This window comes from Salvelinus fontinalis, chromosome 26 (assembly GCF_029448725.1).
Source record: "Salvelinus fontinalis isolate EN_2023a chromosome 26, ASM2944872v1, whole genome shotgun sequence".
NCBI classification, from domain to species: Eukaryota; Metazoa; Chordata; class Actinopteri; order Salmoniformes; family Salmonidae; genus Salvelinus; species Salvelinus fontinalis.
The window spans coordinates 29,132,413-29,153,838 of record NC_074690.1 but is presented as its reverse complement, the minus strand read 5'-3'; the positions used below and the strand labels follow the sequence as shown (position 1 = coordinate 29,153,838).

General features: G+C 39.0%; 1 protein-coding gene across 1 annotated transcript; it reads right to left on the bottom strand.

Annotated features, from left to right (window-relative positions):
* Positions 1–7,206: 7,206 nt before the first annotated feature.
* LOC129824061 (homeobox protein engrailed-2b-like) lies at positions 7,207–17,602 on the bottom strand. The gene is made up of 2 exons (XM_055883354.1): positions 11,522–17,602; positions 7,207–9,614 (listed from the first exon to the last, which is right to left on the bottom strand). Exons 1-2 carry the CDS (start codon positions 11,988–11,990, stop codon positions 9,286–9,288), a joined length of 798 nt encoding a protein of 265 aa, XP_055739329.1. The 5' UTR covers positions 11,991–17,602; the 3' UTR covers positions 7,207–9,285.
* Positions 17,603–21,426: the final 3,824 nt, after the last annotated feature.

Here is a 21,426-nt window from a genome sequence, read left to right as displayed (position 1 = left end):
TAAGACTCACATTCCTTTCAATATTTTACTCACATTAGTGCAGAGATGCAGAGAAGCATATTTAAGTCTACTAAAAAATGTAACTACCAGTCATGAGGATGCAGAAAAATACACCTTTTTTGACAGATCTTAATTTTAGCCAGTTTGCTACAACAACAAAATAATCCTGCAGCAACAGGAAATGTGGATTATAATTAATGGACATTTTTTGTAAGGGTTGATGCATTTTTTGTTAGGGCAAATCAATTCTGCCATTTTTAAAGGGGAAATTACACACTTTAGAAGCCGTTTTAAACTTAGAATATACTACAATTTAGCATTTACTGCTGTACAAGAAAATTCTCAACATCAAAATAGTCATCAAACATCTACATCTGTAGAATTAAGCATAATGATTATGGCTCTAGATTTCAGTAAAAAAAATGTATTGCTAAATTCTCAAATTTATGGACTGGGGTTGGGGAGGGGCTAGCGTAATTTGTTCCCCATCATATTTTTTAGGTGCTCAAAAGATATCATCCATCACTCTTATCGAGAGTAGCGGTACAAGCTTATTGAGGATGGATTTTTTTTGAACATTTTGATATTTACATAATTTTATGAAATTCCGTTTTAGGGACATTTTGAAATCTGATGTGTAGAAGAAGTGATGGGTTAAAGGAAATGAGCCTCCTGCAGCTGTGACCGAAGGCTTTGACCTTCATCGGGCTCCCGGCCACAGACTCCATTGAGGAACCAACCGAGTTGCTCAGCTCAGCGTCTGAGAGGCACCAGCTTTTCTCAACCCAGAGAGCTCATCAAGTCAGTGACCGTTGGGTGTTACTTCCACATACAAGCTGGGAAAGAATAGAAATGCAGATGAGGTTCTGGGGCATTGAGGAGCAGGTCAATGCTGCGAATGGTCCGCACAGATAATTCCCCCTTTTGTGTTTTGGATCCTTTTCTGTTTAAAAAAAAAAAAGCATCAGGTAATACTGAGACCGCAGAGTGTTGGAACCAGTTTTTGTGACTGAAGTTCAGTCATATTTGAATTGCTTGGTTATGTATGGCAGTTTTGAAATCAACATGAGTATAGTGTATTATGATCAAATTGAAAAGGTGTCATTGTGATCTGGATTTTACCAACCTTACTTGGTTGATGTATGTGAGGGGAAATTGATCTTGTTGATAAGAGACTCCGTTACAGGTAGAAACTGGGGATGGGATAGCTCTCAATATTCTGGGTTATTAACATTCTGGGTTATTAACTCTGTTTCCAAACAACGCAGAAAAGTCTCAATTTTAATTTAATGAGGATATATGTATCATATTGAACTTACTAGTTTGAATGTTTCCATAAGCTTTTAATTCCCACTTTGTTATCTGCTGTGGACATGTTTGACAGAGCAAATGATTTCAAGGTAAATGTTATTTGTAGCAACTGAGTGGAATTGCTGGCATGGGATTCCTACAACACTTTGAGATCCTTAGAGTTTTGGCACATTTAAGCAATTTCTGGGATACAGAAATAATGTGTACAACTGTACTACATTTTGCTGTTGAGATGCTGGGTCTTCATGTTAGGCTCCAAAGCTCTATTTTTATTTATTTATTTATTTTATTTCACCTTTATTTAACCAGGTAGGCAAATTGAGAACACGTTCTCATTTACAATTGCGACCTGGCCAAGATAAAGCAAAGCAGTTCGACACATACAACAACACATAGTTACACATGGAGTAAAACAAACATACAGTCAATAATACAGTGAAAAATAAGTCTATATACAATGTGAGCAAGTGAGGTGAGATAAGGGAGGTGAAGGCAAACAAAATATATATATAAAAAAGGCCATGGTGGCGAAGTAAATACAATATAGCAAGTAAAAAACACTGGAATGGTTGGTTTGCAGTGGAAGAAAGTGTAAAGTAGAGATAGAAATAATGGGGTGCAAAGGAGCAAAATAAATAAATACAGTAGGTAAAGAGGTAGTTGTTTGGGCTAAATTATAGATGGGCTATGTACAGGTGCAGTAATCTATGAGCTGCTCTGACAGCTGGTGCTTAAAGCTAGTGAGGGAGATAAGTGTTTCCAGTTTCAGAGATTTTTGTAGTTCGTTCCAGTCATTGGCAGCAGAGAACTGGAAGGAGAGGCGGCCAAAGGAAGAATTGGTTTTGGGGGTGACCAGAGAGATATACCTGCTGGAGCGTGTGCTACAGGTAGGTGCTGCTATGGTGACCAGCGAGATGAGATAAAGGGGGACTTTACCTAGCAGGGTCTTGTAGATGACCTTTAGCCAGTGGGTTTGGCGACGAGTATGAAGCGAGGGCCAGCCAACGAGAGTGTACAGGTCGCAGTGGTGGGTAGTATATGGGGCTTTGGTGACAAAACATATGGCACTGTGATAGACTGCATCCAATTTATTGAGTAGGGTTTTGGAGGCTATTTTGTAAATGACATCACCGAAGTCGAGGATTGGTAGGATGGTCAGTTTTACAAGGGTATGTTTGGCAGCATGAGTGAAGGATGCTTTGTTGCGGAATAGGAAGCCAATTCTAGATTTAACTTTGGATTGGAGATGTTTGATGTGAGTCTGGAAGGAGAGTTTACAGTCTAACCAGACACCTAGGTATTTGTAGTTGTCCACATATTCTAAGTCAGAGCCGTCCAGAGTAGTGATGTTGGACAGGCGGGCAGGTGCAGGCAGCGATCGGTTGAAGAGCATGCATTTAGTTTTACTTGTATTTAAGAGCAATTGGAGGCCACGGAAGGAGAGCTGTACGGCATTGAAGCTCGCCTGGAGGGTTGTTAACACAGTGTCAAAAGAAGGGCCAGAAGTATACAGAATAGTGTCGTCTGCGTAGAGGTGGATCAGAGAATCACCAGCAGCAAGAGCGACATCATTGATGTATACAGAGAAGAGAGTCGGTCCAAGAATTGAACCCTGTGGCACCCCCATAGAGACTGCCAGGGGCCCGGACAACAGACCCTCCGATTTGACACACTGAACTTGATCAGAGAAGTAGTTGGTGAACCAGGCGAGGCAATCATTAGAGAAACCAAGGCTGTCGAGTCTGCCGATGAGGATGTGGTGATTGACAGAGTCAAAAGCCTTGGCCAGGTCAATGAATACGGCTGCACAGTACTGTTTCCTATCGATGGCGGTTAAGATATCGTTTATGACCTTGAGCGTGGCTGAGGTGCACCCATGACCAGCTCTGAAACCAGATTGCATAGCGGAGAAGGTATGGTGGGATTCGAAATGGTCGGTAATCTGTTTGTTGACTTGGCTTTCGAAGACCTTAGAAAGGCAAGGTAGGATAGATATAGGTCTGTAGCTGTTAGGGTCAAGAGTGTCCCCCCCTTTGAAGAGGGGGATAACCGCAGCTGCTTTCCAATCTTTGGGAATCTCAGCCGATACGAAAGAGAGGTTGAAAAGGCTAGTAATAGGGGTGGCAACAATTTCAGCAGATAGATTTAGAAAGAAAGGGTCCAGATTATCTAGCCCGGCTGATTTGTAAGGGTCCAGATTTTGCAGCTCTTTCAGAACATCAGCTGACTGTATTTGGGAGAAAGAGAAATGGGGAAGGCTTGGGCGAGTAGCAGAGGGGAGGGCAGTGCTGTTGACCGGTGTAGGGGTAGCCAGGTGGAAAGCATGGCCAGCCGTAGAAAAATGCTTATTGAAATTCTCAATTATAGTGGATTTGTCGGTGGTGACAGTGTTTCCTATCTTCAATGCAGTTGGAAGCTGGGAGGGGGTGTTCTTATTCTCCATGGACTTTACAGTGTCCCAGAACTTTTTTGAATTTGTGTTGCAGGAAGCAAATTTCTGCTTGAAAAAGCTAGCCTTGGCTTTTCTAACTGCCTGTGTATATTGGTTTCTAGCTTCCCTGAACAGTTGCATATCACGGGGGCAGTTCGATGCTAATGCAGAACGCCATAGGATGTTTTTCTGTTGGTTAAGGGCAGTCAGGTCAGGAGAGAACCAAGGGCTATATCTGTTCCTGGTTCTAAATTTCTTGAATGGGGCATGCTTATTCAAGATGGTGAGGAAGGCATTTTTTTAAAATATCCAGGCATCCTCTACTGACGGGATGAGATCAATATCCTTCCAAGATACCTCGGCCAGGTCGATTAGAAAGGCCTGCTCGCTGAAGTGTTTCATGGAGCGTTTGACAGTGATGAGTGGAGGTCGTTTGACCGCTGACCCATTACGGATGCAGGCAATGAGGCAGTGATCGCTGAGATCTTGGTTGAAAACAGCAGAGGTGTATTTGGAGGGCAAGTTGGTTAGGATGATATCTATGAGGTTACCAGTGTTTACGGAATTGGGGTGGTACCTGGTAGGTTCATTGATAATTTGTGTGAGATTGAGGGCATCAAGCTTAGATTGTAGGATGGCTGGGGTGTTAAGCATGTTCCAATTTAGGTCGCCTAGCAGCACGAGCTCTGAAGATAGATGGGGGGCAATCAGTTCACATATGGTGTCCAGAGCACAGCTGGGGGCAGAGGGTGGTCTATAGCAGGCGGCAACGGTGAGAGACTTGTTTTTAGAGAGGTGGATTTTTAAAAGTAGAAGTTCAAATTGTTTGGGAACAGACCTGGATAGTAAAACAGAACTCTGCAGGCAATCTTTGCAGTAGATTGCAACACCGCCCCCTTTGGCCGTTCTATCTTGTCTGAAAATCTTGTAGTTGGGGATGAAAATGTCAGAATTTTTGGTGGTCTTTCTAAGCCAGGATTCAGACACGGCTAAAACATCCGGGTTGGCAGAGTGAGCTAAAGCAGTGAACAAAACAAACTTAGGGAGGAGGCTTCTAATGTTAACATGCATGAAACCAAGGCTATTACGGTTACAGAAGTCATCAAAAGAGAGCGCCTGGGGAATAGGAGTGGAGCTAGGCACTGCAGGGCCTGGATTCACCTCTACATCACCAGAGGAGGAGTAGGATAAGGGTACGGCTAAAAGCTATGAGAATTGGTCGTTTAGAACATCTAGAACAGAGAGTAAAAGGACGTTTCTGGGGGCGATAAAATAGCTTCAAGGAATAATGTACAGACAAAGGTATGGTAGGATGTGAATACAGTGGAGGTAAACCTAGGTATTGAGTGATGATGAGAGAGATATTGTCTCTAGAAACATCATTGAAACCAGGTGATGTCATCGCATATGTGGGTGGTGGAACTGAGAGGTTGGATATGGTATAGTGAGCAGGGCTAGAGGCTCTACAGTGAAATAAGCCAATAAACACTAACCAGAACAGCAGTGGACAAGGCATATTTACATTAAGGAGAGGCATGCTTAATCGAGTGATCAATAAGGGTCCAGTGAGTAGAGGTTGGTTGGGGTCAGGCGATCCAGACAGCTGGCCGGGTAGATGGCTATCGGTAGCAAGATAGCATAGGATGGAGGTCTATTTTTAGACACCTCGTGCGTTTCCGTCGGTAGATTAGTGGGGTTCCGTGTGGAAGAGGGGATCAATCCAATTGGCAAAATAGATATAGTGACCCAAGAAAAAAGAAAAAAAAAATTGTCCGATATTCTTATTCAGATAGCAGCCGATAGGACAGCTAACGATTAGCGGGCCCCAGATGAGCGTTCAGGTAACGTCGCGACGGAGGTGCCAGTTGGATAACTCCCTCGGGCAGATAACGTCGGCATTCAGTCATGAAGGCCCGATGGGGCCCCGCATCTGCAGAAAAAATAGGTGACTGTAGCCCAGGAATGGCTGATGGACCTCCTCAGCTGGCTAGCTCCGGAATAGTTTAAGTTTGCTCCGGGATCGACGTAAGCCAATAGTCACACGGTTTGCAGCTAGCTAGCTGCGAAATCAAGGTGCAAATGTCCAGAGCCTGCGGCTGAAATCCGGTGATGAAGTAGAAAAAAAAAATCCGGTGATGTGGTAGAGAAAAAGCAGTCCTATATGCTCTGGGTTGATATCGCGCTTGCAGACTGGCAGGTATTGGCCCGAGCTGAAGCTGGCTGGTGTCCGAGTTAAGGGTGAAGACCGCAGCAGTGGCTAACTGACTACTAGCTAGTAGCTAGTTCTGGCTAGCTTCTGATTGGGGTTACGGTTCTAAAGTATAAAAAAAAAAAAGACTACTAAAATTAGGTATACTATGCTGCATATCACTTAGACTGTCTATAACATCATGCTGCGTTTTGGTGCAAGTTCATGTAACTTTTTTTGTGGTCAACATTTCGGTAGTAGTTTTCATTTAGTAAATACATTTTAGACTGTTTGCCTGGTGAAACCAACAGTCATCTTTTCCATTGTCATTGGGGACAAGATACTTTCTCTATATACCATGTTTGAATTCTGTTCATTTTGAACAATTAAACGTTTTTTTAAGTAACTTGAACTCTGCAAGTAGCCCTATTACAGTAGGCCATTACTAGCATGTAATGTCTATGTAAACACCACTTTAATTGCAGACTGTATAAAGTATAACCATAATTTTGATGCATGAAATAATGTATTCTTTCAAGGTTTATTTAGCCGAGGACCACCTGCAAATAGCCAATTCCACAATGCAGTTTACTCTTTATGAGAAAACAAATCCACAAATATGTCTATTGAGAGCTAGCCCATCCAGCTAGCCCAACAGTGAACTCGCATCATAGTATATTCCATAAATTTACCAACTGCCTATTAGAGGACAATATTTTGAAGTTGCCCTATTGCCCACATTTTGTTCTGTACTGTTTAGCAGGATGCAATTTTCCTTGCTGTCTCATTAACCTTCAAGACAGGCCAGTAATTGTTATGCTAATTGATATTATGTTGTTTCAACACACATGTGACTTGGCCATATCACATTTATGCCTCAAATTATTCCCAGAGTGGATGTTTCTGAATTAACAGTAGGCTATTAGTCAGCCTGTATTTTTAGAGTACTGATTATGTTGTTTATTGCTTTATAAGCACAATAGAAAATAAAGGATTTAAAATTGTGTTAGTATTATTGTGGTTTATTTACTTACAGTTAACTACACAGTTATGATACAAATTATTTACATTTGTCTCATATCAAAGAATACTGGGGGGGAAACACAACCAAAACTTTGTCCTTCTTTATACATGTTTCAAAATTATGTTGTAAATTCACGTTGTATACCATCTCTAATGGTAATAGCCCATTCCTGATAGAGACATGTAATGTGTTTAGTTCTTTGTAGCACAGTACTCATAGAAAAGTTCATTTACGGAACTTTTTAAGGCAAAGTGTGTTTTAAGTTTGGATTTTAATTTACACACACTTTTAATATTGACAATGAAAGATCATTCACATCATAAGACCACAATTTGGTATGGATACAGCAACTTTTGTCTCACATGATATACAGGTGACAGATTGCAGCTTTCATGCAAAGGCCTCTAAACGTTTCATTCACAAAAACAAGGTATTGCAAGATAAATAAGTTATGTAAACATTCCAGAAGTGTCTCTTCTAGAAACATGACCACTTAGACTATGAGTATTGTTCATAAATATGAATGTTATTTGCAAATAATAACATGTATTTCATACTATAGAACGCATGGACTATTTGATATAGATAGATGTGGTAAAGGATTCAACGGAACGCAGACCAGATTGGCGCACATTCAACAAATCTGATCTAACAAAGTGGATATTCTTTAAATCCGTGATGTATTGTAACCAGCCCACAATGTGGTTACTTAAGTCCGATTTGGATATATTTGGCTGTTCTCGCTGCATAACATGTAGAAGTTGTCCCTTTTCAGGTTTAGAAGAAGTGACTGCTAAATGCTAACTCCTGATCGTATAAACTGGTTAGCATAGCTAGCGTACAGAAATCGGTGGTGGTAGTCAAATTCGTTTTGAACTGTAATGCAGTTGATTGGTAACGATTACATGAACATGTGTTTGTGTTGACATCCATACAAGCATTATACTCCGAGTTTTACCTCAACATAGTGTGAAATACACATATAAACAATAGCCTAAATGTAGGCAAATTTTGCTGGGGGACAATGAGACTCGGGATCTTGACCCCATGGCACTTTCCTCGTTTCCATGGCAATTCCAGTGATTTGGTCGAGTTTGATTGACCTCTTTACCGTATCTATAGCCTACATTATTTGTACAGTAAAACTATATGACGCCCGTTGACGTTACTTCATCCCTGAAGTTTTTAAATAAGACTATAATGATTGAAGTGAAGACATACAGTCCGTATAGGCCTCACTTGGCACTGAAATCCTGATTTGAGCCGGGGTAAAAATTGATTTTGTTGGTAGTGGAACTGACCCAAAACGATTGCATTTCCATGATACTTTCAAATGGATATCTGTTCAATTCCAGTTGTTGCCTTCCACCACTCCTCCCTATTTAAAACCCATTGGATATGAGTTAAGCGCGCATGACTTCAACTTTTGGGTGCATCATAGCATTGTTAACCAATGGAAAACTTGCAAGAAAGTTGGTGTTATGCGCTTGCATACCAGACACATATTTCGGTTTATATAATACTATTTTGTTTTTCTTACAATATGCTATCTATTTCAACAGAGGTCCTTTAGTGAAAGTTAAGTTAGGTTACATTCCTTTTAAGCCTCAACTCATTTCTATCGTTTGGGTCAAGTTTAAAGTAACGTATAGGCAGGCCTATTGAATATATTATTTATTTATTTTTATCAAATCTGTCTCATATCAATAGGCCTACCCAAAACTGAATTATTTTGCTGAAATAATTAAAATGTAATGCTCACGAGAACTTTAGCCTAGCTAATGCAGAATTCGAATATAAAAATGCATTCTTATCAGATAATACGCTTAATTCAATGCCTTATGGTCCCTCCATATCAACTCAGAAAGGCTGTATTTTTACACAAAACAAAGGAACCTCAAATGTATTTTCAACATAAACATCAAAATACAACGAAACAGTGTGCTAAAAAATGTAAATCATAGATAAACACAAGTTAGGCTATTTAAATTCACAGGTTTGCAAAATGCAGCAGAACAAATCTTTGGACTTAAGCATGTTTTCATTATTTCGGTTAAATGTGTCCACAAAGTCAAGTAGGCCTACCAACAACAACAAAAAAGAACAACTTGATAAAAAAAAAAAAAAAAAAAAAAAAACTTTAATGAAGATGAAACATTCTAAAGTTCCAGGGAGTACATGGCAAGTGTTATAACACAAAATGGTTTAGTCCCTATATACTGTATATAGGCTACAGAATATTGCAAAATCCTGTCAAATTCATGTTTAAATATCTGCTGGTATTATGTACACTGGCCCTTTAAAGTTATTTATTGCATTGTTTATTTTTCTTCAATCGCTGTCTGATTTTTCATCCTTAGATGATGTGGCATGATTGTATAGTCCTTGTGCCATCAGGTGCAAGGCTAAAGAGTTTTTATTTCCAGTAGCCTTCTTTATTTTGGCCCTCTTGTTTTGAAACCAGATTTTAATTTGAGATTCGTTGAGGCCGAGTTCTTGTGCCAGACTTTGTCTTCTCTGTTCGGTCAGGTACCGATTAGTCTGAAACTCCGTTTTTAGTCTCTGGAGCTGTTCTGCTGTGAAGGCAGTTCTTGGGCGCTTGTCATCCTTGCTTGGTGTCGTTGTCGTGGTCGACTTCTTTGGTTTTCGAGATCTTGGCCCTGTATATTAGAATACATTCAATGATCAGACTTTGAAACGAAAAAAAGTATACCTTCAACGTCCTCAATAACATGATCACTAATGCCAGACTAATTAATATCAAGAATAGGCCTAGTTGTAGGCCTAGTAGCCAAGGAGGCCTAGTAGGCCATATGCGCCTTTAGTAGCAGAATAAGTATTGTGTTGGTATTAATATTAGCCAAATTTCCAATATAGACACAATAAACTATAGGCCTAAATGTCATTAGAATTTAGTGTAGCCTATTCTAAAAGGGTGCGATGTTTTGTGTGCATAGTAGACGATGATGGTGTTGATTGGGGTGGGGTTAGAGGGAGGCGGTATAGGCGCCCCTTTCTCACTGTTACCATAGGAACTACATTTATAAGCTTGCATTTTCATAAATGTGTAATGAATATTGTAAACATTTATTGGAACTCTGCTGTTTGGAGTAGGCTAGTTCTACACCAAATAAGAGATCGATTCGCAGCTACACGTTTATTGGCTTCACAATATACCATTTGAATATTATTATGATCAATTGGCCCATCTTCCATAGAAGCATATTTTTTTCGTACTGCAAAATACCCTCCGTTTTCTGGAATGGTTTTTATTCAGTTTATTTCGTGAAATGCACGCCTATGCTATTTAAGACCAACATTAAACACAGTGGGAACGTTTTTTGTTTAGTAGCATAATGAAACTTTCTTTTGTTTGCCTATTATTTTTTAATTGTTCGGAGAAGTTAATGTATTCATTCCATTATGTATAATATAGGGCCTATAGGCTACATGTTATACGACAATGGGATATTAACAATATTACCTTTGTTAGGGCTTCTAAAGCTAAATTAATAGTCCAATATGACAATTCCCTAAGTTTAAACGATGTTAACTAGAAATTAAATGAAAATGGCCAACTAAATGAAAATGGCCAACTATAATAGTTGCTTTGATACACTTCTGAAGTTGAAGAAAAAATAAAACAAACATTCGGCTATAGGCCAAAATGGAAGATTGACATTAATAAATCACAACCAGCAGCTAGGCCTAGACCTAATATCCTAATATGAGAATAGTTTGAGAATATTATGAAAACTACAGGCTAAATATATCAGAGGCGAGAAGTAAAAGTAGCTAAAGTTTTTATTCCTAATATTTTTCCAGTTCTTTTCTCCAAACTTTGCACTCTAAAAGTCTGATTGCACGCATCTCATATTGCACGTGCACGGAATACACTTTTTGCCTCGCTCCATTGTAAACAAAAATTCGAATTATATTTTTTTCTAAAGACTACTGAGGAACAATGGTGTAAACGTTTCGCTACTGCTTTAAAAGTTACTTTTAAACTTTACTACTTCGATATTTTTAATATTACGATAATTTCAAACCTTTTTTTCTCCAAAAATGATTTACTTCTATTTTTCTTTTCTTTTTTTCTCTCTTTATAATTCAACTGGAATTGTCAGCTTGATAAAATTGCATGACTAGCCAAATATTTATACGTTGACAATAGACTTATAATAGGCTAACAGTAAAAATAAAATAACATTTACTTGTAGTAGCCTGATATATAGGCTATTTGGTTTGAAACCAGAATTCCTAGGATAATCGAAGTCTTCTGTAGTTATGGATAAATTCTGAATATTTTTCACTAATTGGCAGGTAAAAAAAGAATTAGAATATTATTTTATTAATTTCCTAAAAGTTCAGGACAAAGACTTGAAAATATGTTACACAAAGGGATACTTTAAATGCTTGTATTATGTGGCTGCAGGATATGGTTTCAGGTTAATTTTTCGACATATTTAGTTCACTGAGTCAGTTTATATTGCGCTCAAGCGATCCAATGGCTCATGGTATTCATAATCGTACTAAATACTAAGGCAATAAAAATACTAGACGTTACCTGATGATGGTCGGTCCGAATATCTTGTACAATACACCCAGGCTGGCCAGAGCATAGGTTTCGAAGAAGGTGCAGAATTGGCATGAGAACTTCCCGAGTCGGAGCTCAGGCACTGATCTCCAATTTCTCCTCCGGGCTTGAGAAGCATATCTGCAACAATATCTGCTTTTTTGGGCTCACTGACTGAACGAGAATTCGATGTTCCTTCCCCTGACACCGTCCCACCGAACTGCCCAGATTTTGGGGGAAGGCGAGGACTATTCTCTCGTCCATTGAGGTGATTCTCATCATAATTAAAAGTCCCATCTTTCCTCCGTCCAAAGTCTGGTCGTAAAATATTATCAATATAAAAGTTGGTGATCCGGTGCGGTTGCTGGTTCCCAGGTGCTTGGAGAAGAGGAAGAATAGCTCTGTTGGACTCTTCGCCCGAATCTTGATGCTCTCTATTGCCATTATAATTTTCTTCCATAGTGAAATACTCAATGTCCAATTGTGGCACTTTTCTCTCTCTCCCACACAAGTATAAATATTAATTTATGAGGTTTCTAGTTTATTCCTCGTCCAATGCGTTTTTCAATAAAACGGAATAGGAAATAAAAACTAGTTCCGTTTTTTTCAGTATATAGTTTTGGTAGTAGGCCTACTGAAAATCCGCCTCTTGCCTTTCTCACAAAGAAAAAACATACTTTAAAATGTATTTCTCCGCCTGGCTATGGTTGATATATTTGTTGATTAAGTAGCCTACCATATAAAATGCTGAGTTGTAGTGGTTCCCTTTCAGAACAAATCCAACATTAATGCTTCAACTTCTAAACTACGAGTAGATAGAGGTGCTAACTGCTCCTGAAATAGTTCCACTATGGATTTTGGTTCTTATTTTTAATAGGCTACGAGTCCCCCCAGTGACGTTGCAGTCCGGTATCCAAGACACGTGCCTTGGACCAATAGCGTTCCTGAAATGTTACCACATGACCGATGACTCTACACTTGACAGCACCCCTCCACCCAATTCCCAAAACTGTAGTATTAAAAAAACGTAAACAAGTAGGACACTATTTCCGATTCAGTCAGCCATCCCAGGTAGTTTTTTTATCATCAAAACCAAAGTATTTTCTGCTGAGTTTTTTTTTAAGGCTATAGAGAAATCTCCACATTTCGTTGGTTTTTCGGTTCAAAGAGCACTAGGCATGCCCATGAAAAGGGGTATCCCCGAATGGGGGTGGGGTGTGAAACCTCAAATAGGCCTATGTTTTTCGAATTGAAAATAGTTGCAGCATATTGATGGAGACGATTACCAAACATATAGGGGTGAGCCAGCACTCGCTAAACGCTTTAGCAGTCCCCAACATTACCGAATAAGTTCCCAGCGGTGTTTCCCGACTAGGCGCACATGATGGGTGGTTCACTTGCGAGGCTACTCGTTTTTTCCGCTATTGCACTTGAAGTAGTCCTATATTTCAAATTACATGGGGATGCAATTTCATATTCGCCTATGGTGTCAAAGTAGTCTAATCAAAGATGGTGCACAATAGTCATCCGTCGTTGGTCTCTGGTTATCTAATTAACTGATTGGCTACAATTCTACTTAAAGATTGTTGCCCTGGTGGACGCTGACTATCTGTTTGGTCTTTAGTCTATTCATGAACCAAAATCGGGTTGCGCTTAAAAAGAACCGTGGCGCTTTAAATATTGGCGATGCAACAAAATGCTGTGATTTCACATGTTGCAGTTAAGGAAGACTAGTCTTCTCTCAGTGGCCTAAGCCATGGGTGATGTCCTCAGGTCCCGTCTTTAGGTAAAATGCAGCCATTAGCCCAAACAGGATAGCCAATAGGCTAATGAATAATCATGAATGCTCATTCAAGGTTTGTGGAGAGATATTTTGCAGCATAGCCTAGACTAGCCCACATAGGCCAAAGCGTTCTCTCTTAAGTGGGATGCAAATTTTGTTTCAGCAATGTCTGTTATTAATTTTTAAAGACAAGCCTAAATCCTTTATGGCCAAATAACTATATCTTATGATTATTTGCAAAAGTCCCACATGGCATTTTTGACTGTATAGTGGGCCTATATACTGTCTAACTGTCATATATGCCTACAATCGAAGGGGGTCATTTCGACATATTGCCGAGCGAAATTAACTCCTGTCAACAAGAGCGCATCTTGCGCTCCAAAATTGGTGCACTATAGGTGTGCAGTAGGTTATAGTAATAGAGCCATATTGAGCACATCGTTACTTTCTATTTTTGATAGCTATTGCCTATGGCAACACCAAAAAACTCGATGTAGCCTATTGTTGGAATAGGCCATATACCTGAATCCATATTTTGTGTTTGATGTTGGCCTATAGTTGGGGGATGTAGAAGACAGAAGTTACTCCAAATGTTATCAACGATCCGCAAAAGATTACTGTACAAAAATAATGCACGAGAATAGCATATTGATAATGATGACCCGAGGCTGTCGTGTTTTGATGGGAGTGATTGTAAGCCCAACTAATAAGAAAATATATGTTTTGGACAGCTACTTTTAAAATATGAAATGTCCAAAACTGGCTGCTTTTTGAGAATATTGAGTTGGATTGAGCTGATCTATTGTCCCTCTTTCATTGTCTTAATATATGGATGTAGAGGTTACGAGTTTATACATCACGAATAGAAAACCTTTGGATATAGGCCTATCAAAAACAAATGAAAAAAATGTGTTCACGAAATATGGTCAAACCTTTGCGTTATACGGCTGTATTAAATCATAAAAGGTTTTGAATAATTTCTACCCCCTCCCCCCAAAAAAATGTAATTCAGAAAAATATTGGCCTATTGTTTTGTAGACCTAGTATCTCAATACATGTTTGTGATTAGTTTTGTTTCGGGTATTTTTGTCGTGACACAGGCTATTATGCCTATGTTTGCATATCATATTGATGCCGTATTGATTGTTAAGGTTTAAAAAAAGTGCACCTGCACCAAACATGCAACATTCATATGCCTATAGCACTTAAGGACAACGTGCTTTGCTTATGAACAGCTTTTGAAACGCTCACTTTTATCATGGACGGTGAGGTGCGCGTATAGGCTACATGTGACGAAGCAAACACTGAAATTCCAATTGGCTGAAAAACTTTTGGGGGAATACTGCATTCGTGTTCCAATTGAAACTGATGTGGCGCAGACGTTACTTGAAATGATTTACGCTGTTCTACAATGCTTATTTGCAAATTTACCAGAACTCATGGGTGAAGTTGGAGCCTGTAATCAAAAAGACAGCTTGAAGTTGTCAGAGGTCCAAGCAGATGTCAGATGGGTTTTGTTGAGCCTGCATTATGGCTACTCCATTATTCGAAATGTCTTTTAACCTGCTTTGAATTTCTTAGGCAAAACAAGGATCCTAGAATGACATTCTATAGGCCTAGCCTACTTTCCGTCATTTAAATCAGGGTGGGTGATAGAAAGTAGATCCTCCCTTCAATGACCTTTTATTTAACCGCATTCCAGAGGATTTACAGTCAAAAGTCAAAATACTTACTTCACTTTTGAGCAGTAACATTAGCTCATTAATAAACCACAACAAGGGTGTAATGTTTATTTTATATTAAGTTCATGCAGATTCGATAGCCTACTGAAATGGTGACTGTGCCTTTCATGTGTAATTGAGCGAAACCGTATCTTATATAATCTAATATTGCAATTGAAGTGCAAAGATGAACAAATGTGCAGAGATGTGAATATTAGCCATTGAAATATATTATGGACATTTCTGTGCTTCATGGTGACATCCTCAACTCTCACAATCTGCAAATCTGTCTGTAAAACAGAAATATAATTAGGTGTAGGCTATTGATTGCAAATGTGCAATCCGTCCCTTTACAGAGTTGGTCTTAGGCCAACTCATATTTTTCTCAAAATTATAATTAACTGCTCATATTTAAAACATCGCAGTTCAACCAACCTAAATGCACCATTTCCTTAAACACTTTTCTGTAGAGGCTATTATTATTATTCAACTCAATAAATAAAAAACCTGCATCATGAATTAGCCTAAACAGTTGGGAAAATATTGCCTTATGAGTCCTATAATTCTAGTCTAGCCTATTTGAACTGAATAATCTCCAGCCATTTCTATTAGGCCTACCTGATGCCCATTTTCGTTACTTCCATCCTAGCTCTCCTAGCCCAGCCAAAACATTCTGTTCGGGTAAATGTATCTTTCTATTTGGTTTATCTTCCCCTTCAGAAAGGGTTATACGCTAGAGGGTCAGAGGGATTTGTGAATGAACGCTATAGCGTTTGCTGCAGCTCACAGATCATAGCCTCAGATCAGCAGCACACAGATGTGCTCCATTGAATGGCTGTGATATCTGCTCTGTAACAATGCAGGGGTCATGTGGGATCCTGCTGCTTCCTGTTGGCCTTTGAAAAACAAACGGAGGGAGAAAACACTAAGGGGGTCCCCGAGGATGCGGATAAAGGTTAGGCTACTGACCACTTCCTATTTAGTCTGGAAAGCTGTTGGTGAAAATTGTGCGGCACACTGGTCTCAACTCTGATAAGGTTTTTCTGGCCAGGACATATCCAACTTACATAGTGTTTTCCTTTAGGTTAGATTATGTAGATCTGTTTAACATACCGTATAGGCCTAATAACTACATCTTCCGACACATTTTATTCAGTTGACCAAGGTTTCCCAAAGTCGGTCCTTGGCCCACCCGTGCACGTTTAGTTTTTTTGCCCTAGCACTACACAGCTGATTCAAATAGCCGAATCAGCTGTGTAGTGCTAAGGAAAAAAACTTAACGTTCACCCGGTGTGGAGTGGGGGTGCGCGTCGTGGAACTCACCGTACACGTCGTTCAACATTATTTCCCATAGAACGTAGCCAGCCCCTCGTTGATTAACCCTTATATAACTCATTAATGTACAACGATGTTACATCACATAATTTCATATCCCAGGGAAATTAATCGTGAATAACGGTAAAATAAATCCGTTACAAAACTCAATTGCTTGTTGTCAAGAATGTAATTTTAATATAGGTATAGGCTACGTGTCATTTACATGTGTATTTTTCCATAAACATGTAACTTATTGGAGAAATAGAGTGAAACTAGTTTAGGACATGCTGGTTATCTACTCATAGCCTAGATCAGAGGTACTCAACTCTTACCCTAAGAGGTCCGGAGCTTGCTGGTTTTCTGTTGTATCTGATAATTAATTGCACACATCTGGTGTCCCAGGTCTAAACAAATCCTTGATTAGAGGGGAACAATGAAAAAATGCAGTGGAGCTGGTTTCGAGGTCCGGAGTTGAGTTTGAGGGGCCTAGATTATTGATCTGTCCCACTGTCCGCAATTTCCTTTATGTGCAAAGTGACCAAGTCTCCTTGACCAGTGACAAGACGTTGAAAAGGCCAGGGGGACGATTGCTTTTGGGGTTTAATTACTGGTTCATCACCCTAATCGCCCTGGCGGGGACAAATCCCATCTGAATAGGCGTTTGAAACGGAGCCAGTCTGGGTTTCTTCAGTCAACTCCACTCCAGTCTTTTCCTCTGCTTTTTGGGGTACCGTGGTTGCAGCAACTACCAGGCTACAGCGACAAAAGAGGGGTTTGGTCCATTGCATTTTAATTTCGGTCAGTTCAGTAAAGACATTATAGCGCAATTCAGTGAAATAGAGTACTTGATCAATTCTTATAGGCCTATATAATGATTTGGATCTTTAATTTAATTTAGTGGAATTTAACTGACACCAGCCGTGTAATTTAGGACCACTTGATAATGCTAAGCAAAAGTGTCTTGATCCATTTACAGACAAGGATTCCAGCCATGTGTTTTCTCATGTGCATAATACGAATTTAGTGGACTTTTACTTGTCTTCAGTAGTCTATGATACAGTATATTAAGTTTGAGTCATTGATCATAATTGAAAGTTAAACAATAATACATTCTAAGATTCTAAGATTATTTAACCCGTAAACTCATGACACTAATTTAGCCCTGTAGAAGTACGCACGTACATTCAATAGTGAATGTATAATACATTATAATATGCTCAACTGACATGGGACATCTTTTTATGGCTCATATGTGACATTTGATTTGATAAAATACCTGGCCTCTCATAATGCATTTTGTCAAGAATACTTCATGAAGAGCTTCACACTCTCTCAGAGCGAGAGACAAGGAAAGATGAAAAGGGGTGGAAAGCAGAAATGTTTGAACCTTGGTGCCAAAATTGATTAATTCAAAGTGCAGTAAATGCATTTGCTTGATGTTAAATATTATTTAACAAATAATTTATCACTCAGTCCTGAGGACTTTAATCATTTGTCAGCATGGAGGTCAACAATAGCCTATACTGTACTCAGTTCAAAGAAGCAAGTCACGAAATGCATTGAACTTTTGAAAGACTGAGACCACTGTGTTGTGCTTGGTATAACTGGCTTGAATATTCAGCATTATAATTGACCATGAAATAACATATGTTTGTTTTCAATTACTTCTCATAATATGCATTGATAACTTAAGACCTTGACCTAATGTAGAATAACATTTAGAAGCGATCTCCTTTACAGTGCCTTAGTGATGTGTTATTTCATCGCCCAAATAGTATTGTTCTGATAGATTATCAGGGAACAATGCCCCAATTAAAAAATGTGCTGCTCCCTTTTTTTAATCTGAGCCCACTGATTGAATCCCTGTGTAAGTACTAGTGTATATGGACCCCAGGGATATTTTATTAGACATGCTGGCTCTTTCCCTTTTTCTCCAGCAGGTCATTTTCAGGATTTCAATTAACAGAATGTTATTAAAATGTAATAGCCCTGATAATATTTCACTATTTCTTTAGAGAATATTTCCATAATTTAATTTGTTACCTCCATATTGAAATTAACAATAGGTAGCCTATACTGTACCATAAAAGTTGATGGTGGTTTGACCTATTGGTCCTAGAAAATGTTTGAAAGTGCCTTGAAGTGTTTCTTGAAGTGTGTGCACAATGCACATGAGTTTGTGTGAGTGACTTTCTGTGATTTCAATCACTGCTCTTACTTAGAAAGTAGTTTTGAATTTCTTTTCACGGGCAAAATAAGTAATAATGTTGTCTCTTTCCAGCAGGGGTCTCTGCTTTCCATTATCCAGAGTTATTCTGATAACCAGCCGGCATATAAACAGAAATTGTAAACAGTGCTGTCTAGTGGTGCATTTGGGTTAAGATATTTGGGATACACATGGGATTTTATAACATTTCTTTCAGTTGATTTTCCAACTGTAAATCTAAGAACATTTTGGCATATCAGATACCTTTTTTACCATTTTAACATGCTAAACTAAAAACCTGGTTTATTATAATTGTCCAGACAATCTGTTATGTAAATAGGTCCATAAAATTAATAATTGTCATTACAAAATGATCAACATAGGCCACATGTGATCCATGATTCATGGATGGAATACACACTTATCTTCATGACCCGAGGCACAGCTCGTATAAGAAACAGAACCGTTACCATGGAGTTGATCCAGAGAGGAAAAGTTGGCCCTGCTCCCAGAAATCTCTGGGCGGAAGGCTGACTGTCAGTCCCCCACCAGGACTGTGTACGAAGCTGCCTCAGAAGGGATGGGACTGATACTGGATGGTTTCTGCTGGTGAGCCTGGTGGCAGACGTGTTAGTGAGAAAATAGACGTCTCAGTGTAATTCAAATTAAAAACTCAAATAAAATATAGACTACAAGGTCTACTTGTGATGCTTAGTGGCAGCTTGTTGTAGTCCTGGGAAAAACATTCTGTGGATACAAAGAAGATGGATTATTTAAATGGATAGTTCACACAAATTTACCTCATAGAAAGTAATCTATGGAACCAGAGAATCAGTGACCCAACAATTGGGTTTGTTTATGTGCTCTATGAATGATCAGATGTTTCTGATGTCCAAAATATATATGAAACATTTTCACTGTCCAAAATGTTTTCCAAGGACCTAGGCACAGCATGTTAGCTGTTGCTTCAAGATGGACTCCCTGTCATGAAATCATAGAGCCATAATGGTCACTACACTTAATTTATGAACTGACATGATGTGCTTGCAATTGAACAGGTACTTACCTCAATAGTCATGCTTGATTAATATAATCCTCTTGAGCATGCTATACCTGTAAAGGAGAAAGACAATATGCTCGCATGGGTAAAATTGACTTTAATCAAACTGCTTCACCTTGTCAAACACTTTAGATAAAGGATGTCAAATTCTAACTCTGAGGTCACAAGGTCACATTCTCGTATGTAATGTAGCTGTCAATTAAGTGATCCCATTACAGATTTAATTGGATGCATTTCAGAGTTTGTCAAGGTCTTTTCACACTGATGTCCATAATTCACTATGGCTATTTAACTATAGGCTATTTCATACACACCCGCTGTGGCCAGTTTGACAGGACTTCAATTTGACACCTTCTAATTAATGAAGTAATTAGGCCAATTAGCTAAGAACTGTGGAGGAATGAATTCCAGAGTAGAAGACATCTCGGAAAATGTGAATTACATGTGTTTGAAATATAGGGGAAACCATGTTACGGTCTCAATAGTATAGAAAAGAACAGTCTTTACCAGTCCTGCAGTCAGTGGTGTAGTGGAGGGTAAACGCAAGTAAACACAGTTAACTCACCTTTTTTATAGAAAATAACAGTCTTTATCAGTCCTACAGTCAGTGGTGTAGCGGAAGGTAAACGCAAGTAAACACAGTTTACTCACCTTTTTTATAGAAAATAACAGTTTTTATCAGTCCTACAGTCAGTGGTGTAGCGGAGGGTAAACGCAAGTAAACACAGTTTACTCACCTTTTTTTATAGAAAAGAACAGTCTTTATCAGTCCTACAGTCAGTGGTGTAGTGGAGGGTAAACGCAAGTAAACACAGTTTACCCACCTTTTTTATTGCCCAACAGTTTACCCACCTTTAGCAGACAAATGCATTGAGAGTATAGTAAGTGTAACTTTTTTCACCGTGACCGGCGATCAGAGTTTACCCACCTATTGTTTGACACTACATCATTGCCTATAGTAGATGTTAGCCTGATAGCAGTCACAATCTAACATACACATTATTACCCTTAAAGATGAATACAGTACGTTTATATACATTTTTTCATGGGGGGAAGGCCTTTAAAACATTCTGCATGTCCACACTTATGATCTGTCTTTGTTTGCATGACTTGCCTCATTATATCATAAATTGTGACTGCTACAGTCTGATAATGTCTGTTTTCCTGCTCTGCCACAGCTAGGCTAAATAAAAGGCCATCGTCGCTACATCTGCATCAAGCGCTGTCTAGGAGCTGCCTGACATGAGGGCAGATTTGTTTTGGGGGCCATCGACCTCCTGCCTTTTACTTTTTCCACATTTTGTTGTGTTACAAAGTGAGATTAAAAAGGATTTAATTGTCATTTTGTGTCAACGATTTTTGTAAAAAACATTTTTTTTTAAATAAAACACTTCATCAGATAATTATTTAACCCCTCGAGTCAATACATGTTAGAATCACCTTTGGCAGCGATGACAGCTGTGTGACTTTCTGGGTAAGCCTCTAATATTTGCACATTATTCTTAACAAAATTCTTCAAGCTTTGTCAAGTTGGTTGTTGATCATTGCTAGACAGCCATTTTCAAGTCTTGCCATCGATTTTCAAGCGATTCAATGTCATCTTGGTAAGCAACTCCAGTGTTGCCTTTTGCTTTGGGTTATTGTCCTGCTGAAAGGTGAATTTGTCTCCCAGTATCTGTTGGAAACCAGACTGAAGCATGTTTTCCTCTAGGATTTTGCATGTGCTTAGCTCTCTTTCGTTCATTTTTTAAATCATAAAACACTCCTTAGTCCATGCCGGTGACAAGCATACCCATAACATCATGCAGT

Excerpts from the sequence above, each read along its gene's own strand:
- LOC129824061 (XM_055883354.1), bottom strand. The coding sequence starts at position 11,990 with ATGGAAGAAAATTATAATGGCAATAGAGAGCATCAAGATTCGGGCGAA. Across the intron at positions 9,615-11,521 it reads TTCGGACCGACCATCATCAG|GGCCAAGATCTCGAAAACCA; the intron begins GTAACGTCTAGT and ends TCTAATATACAG.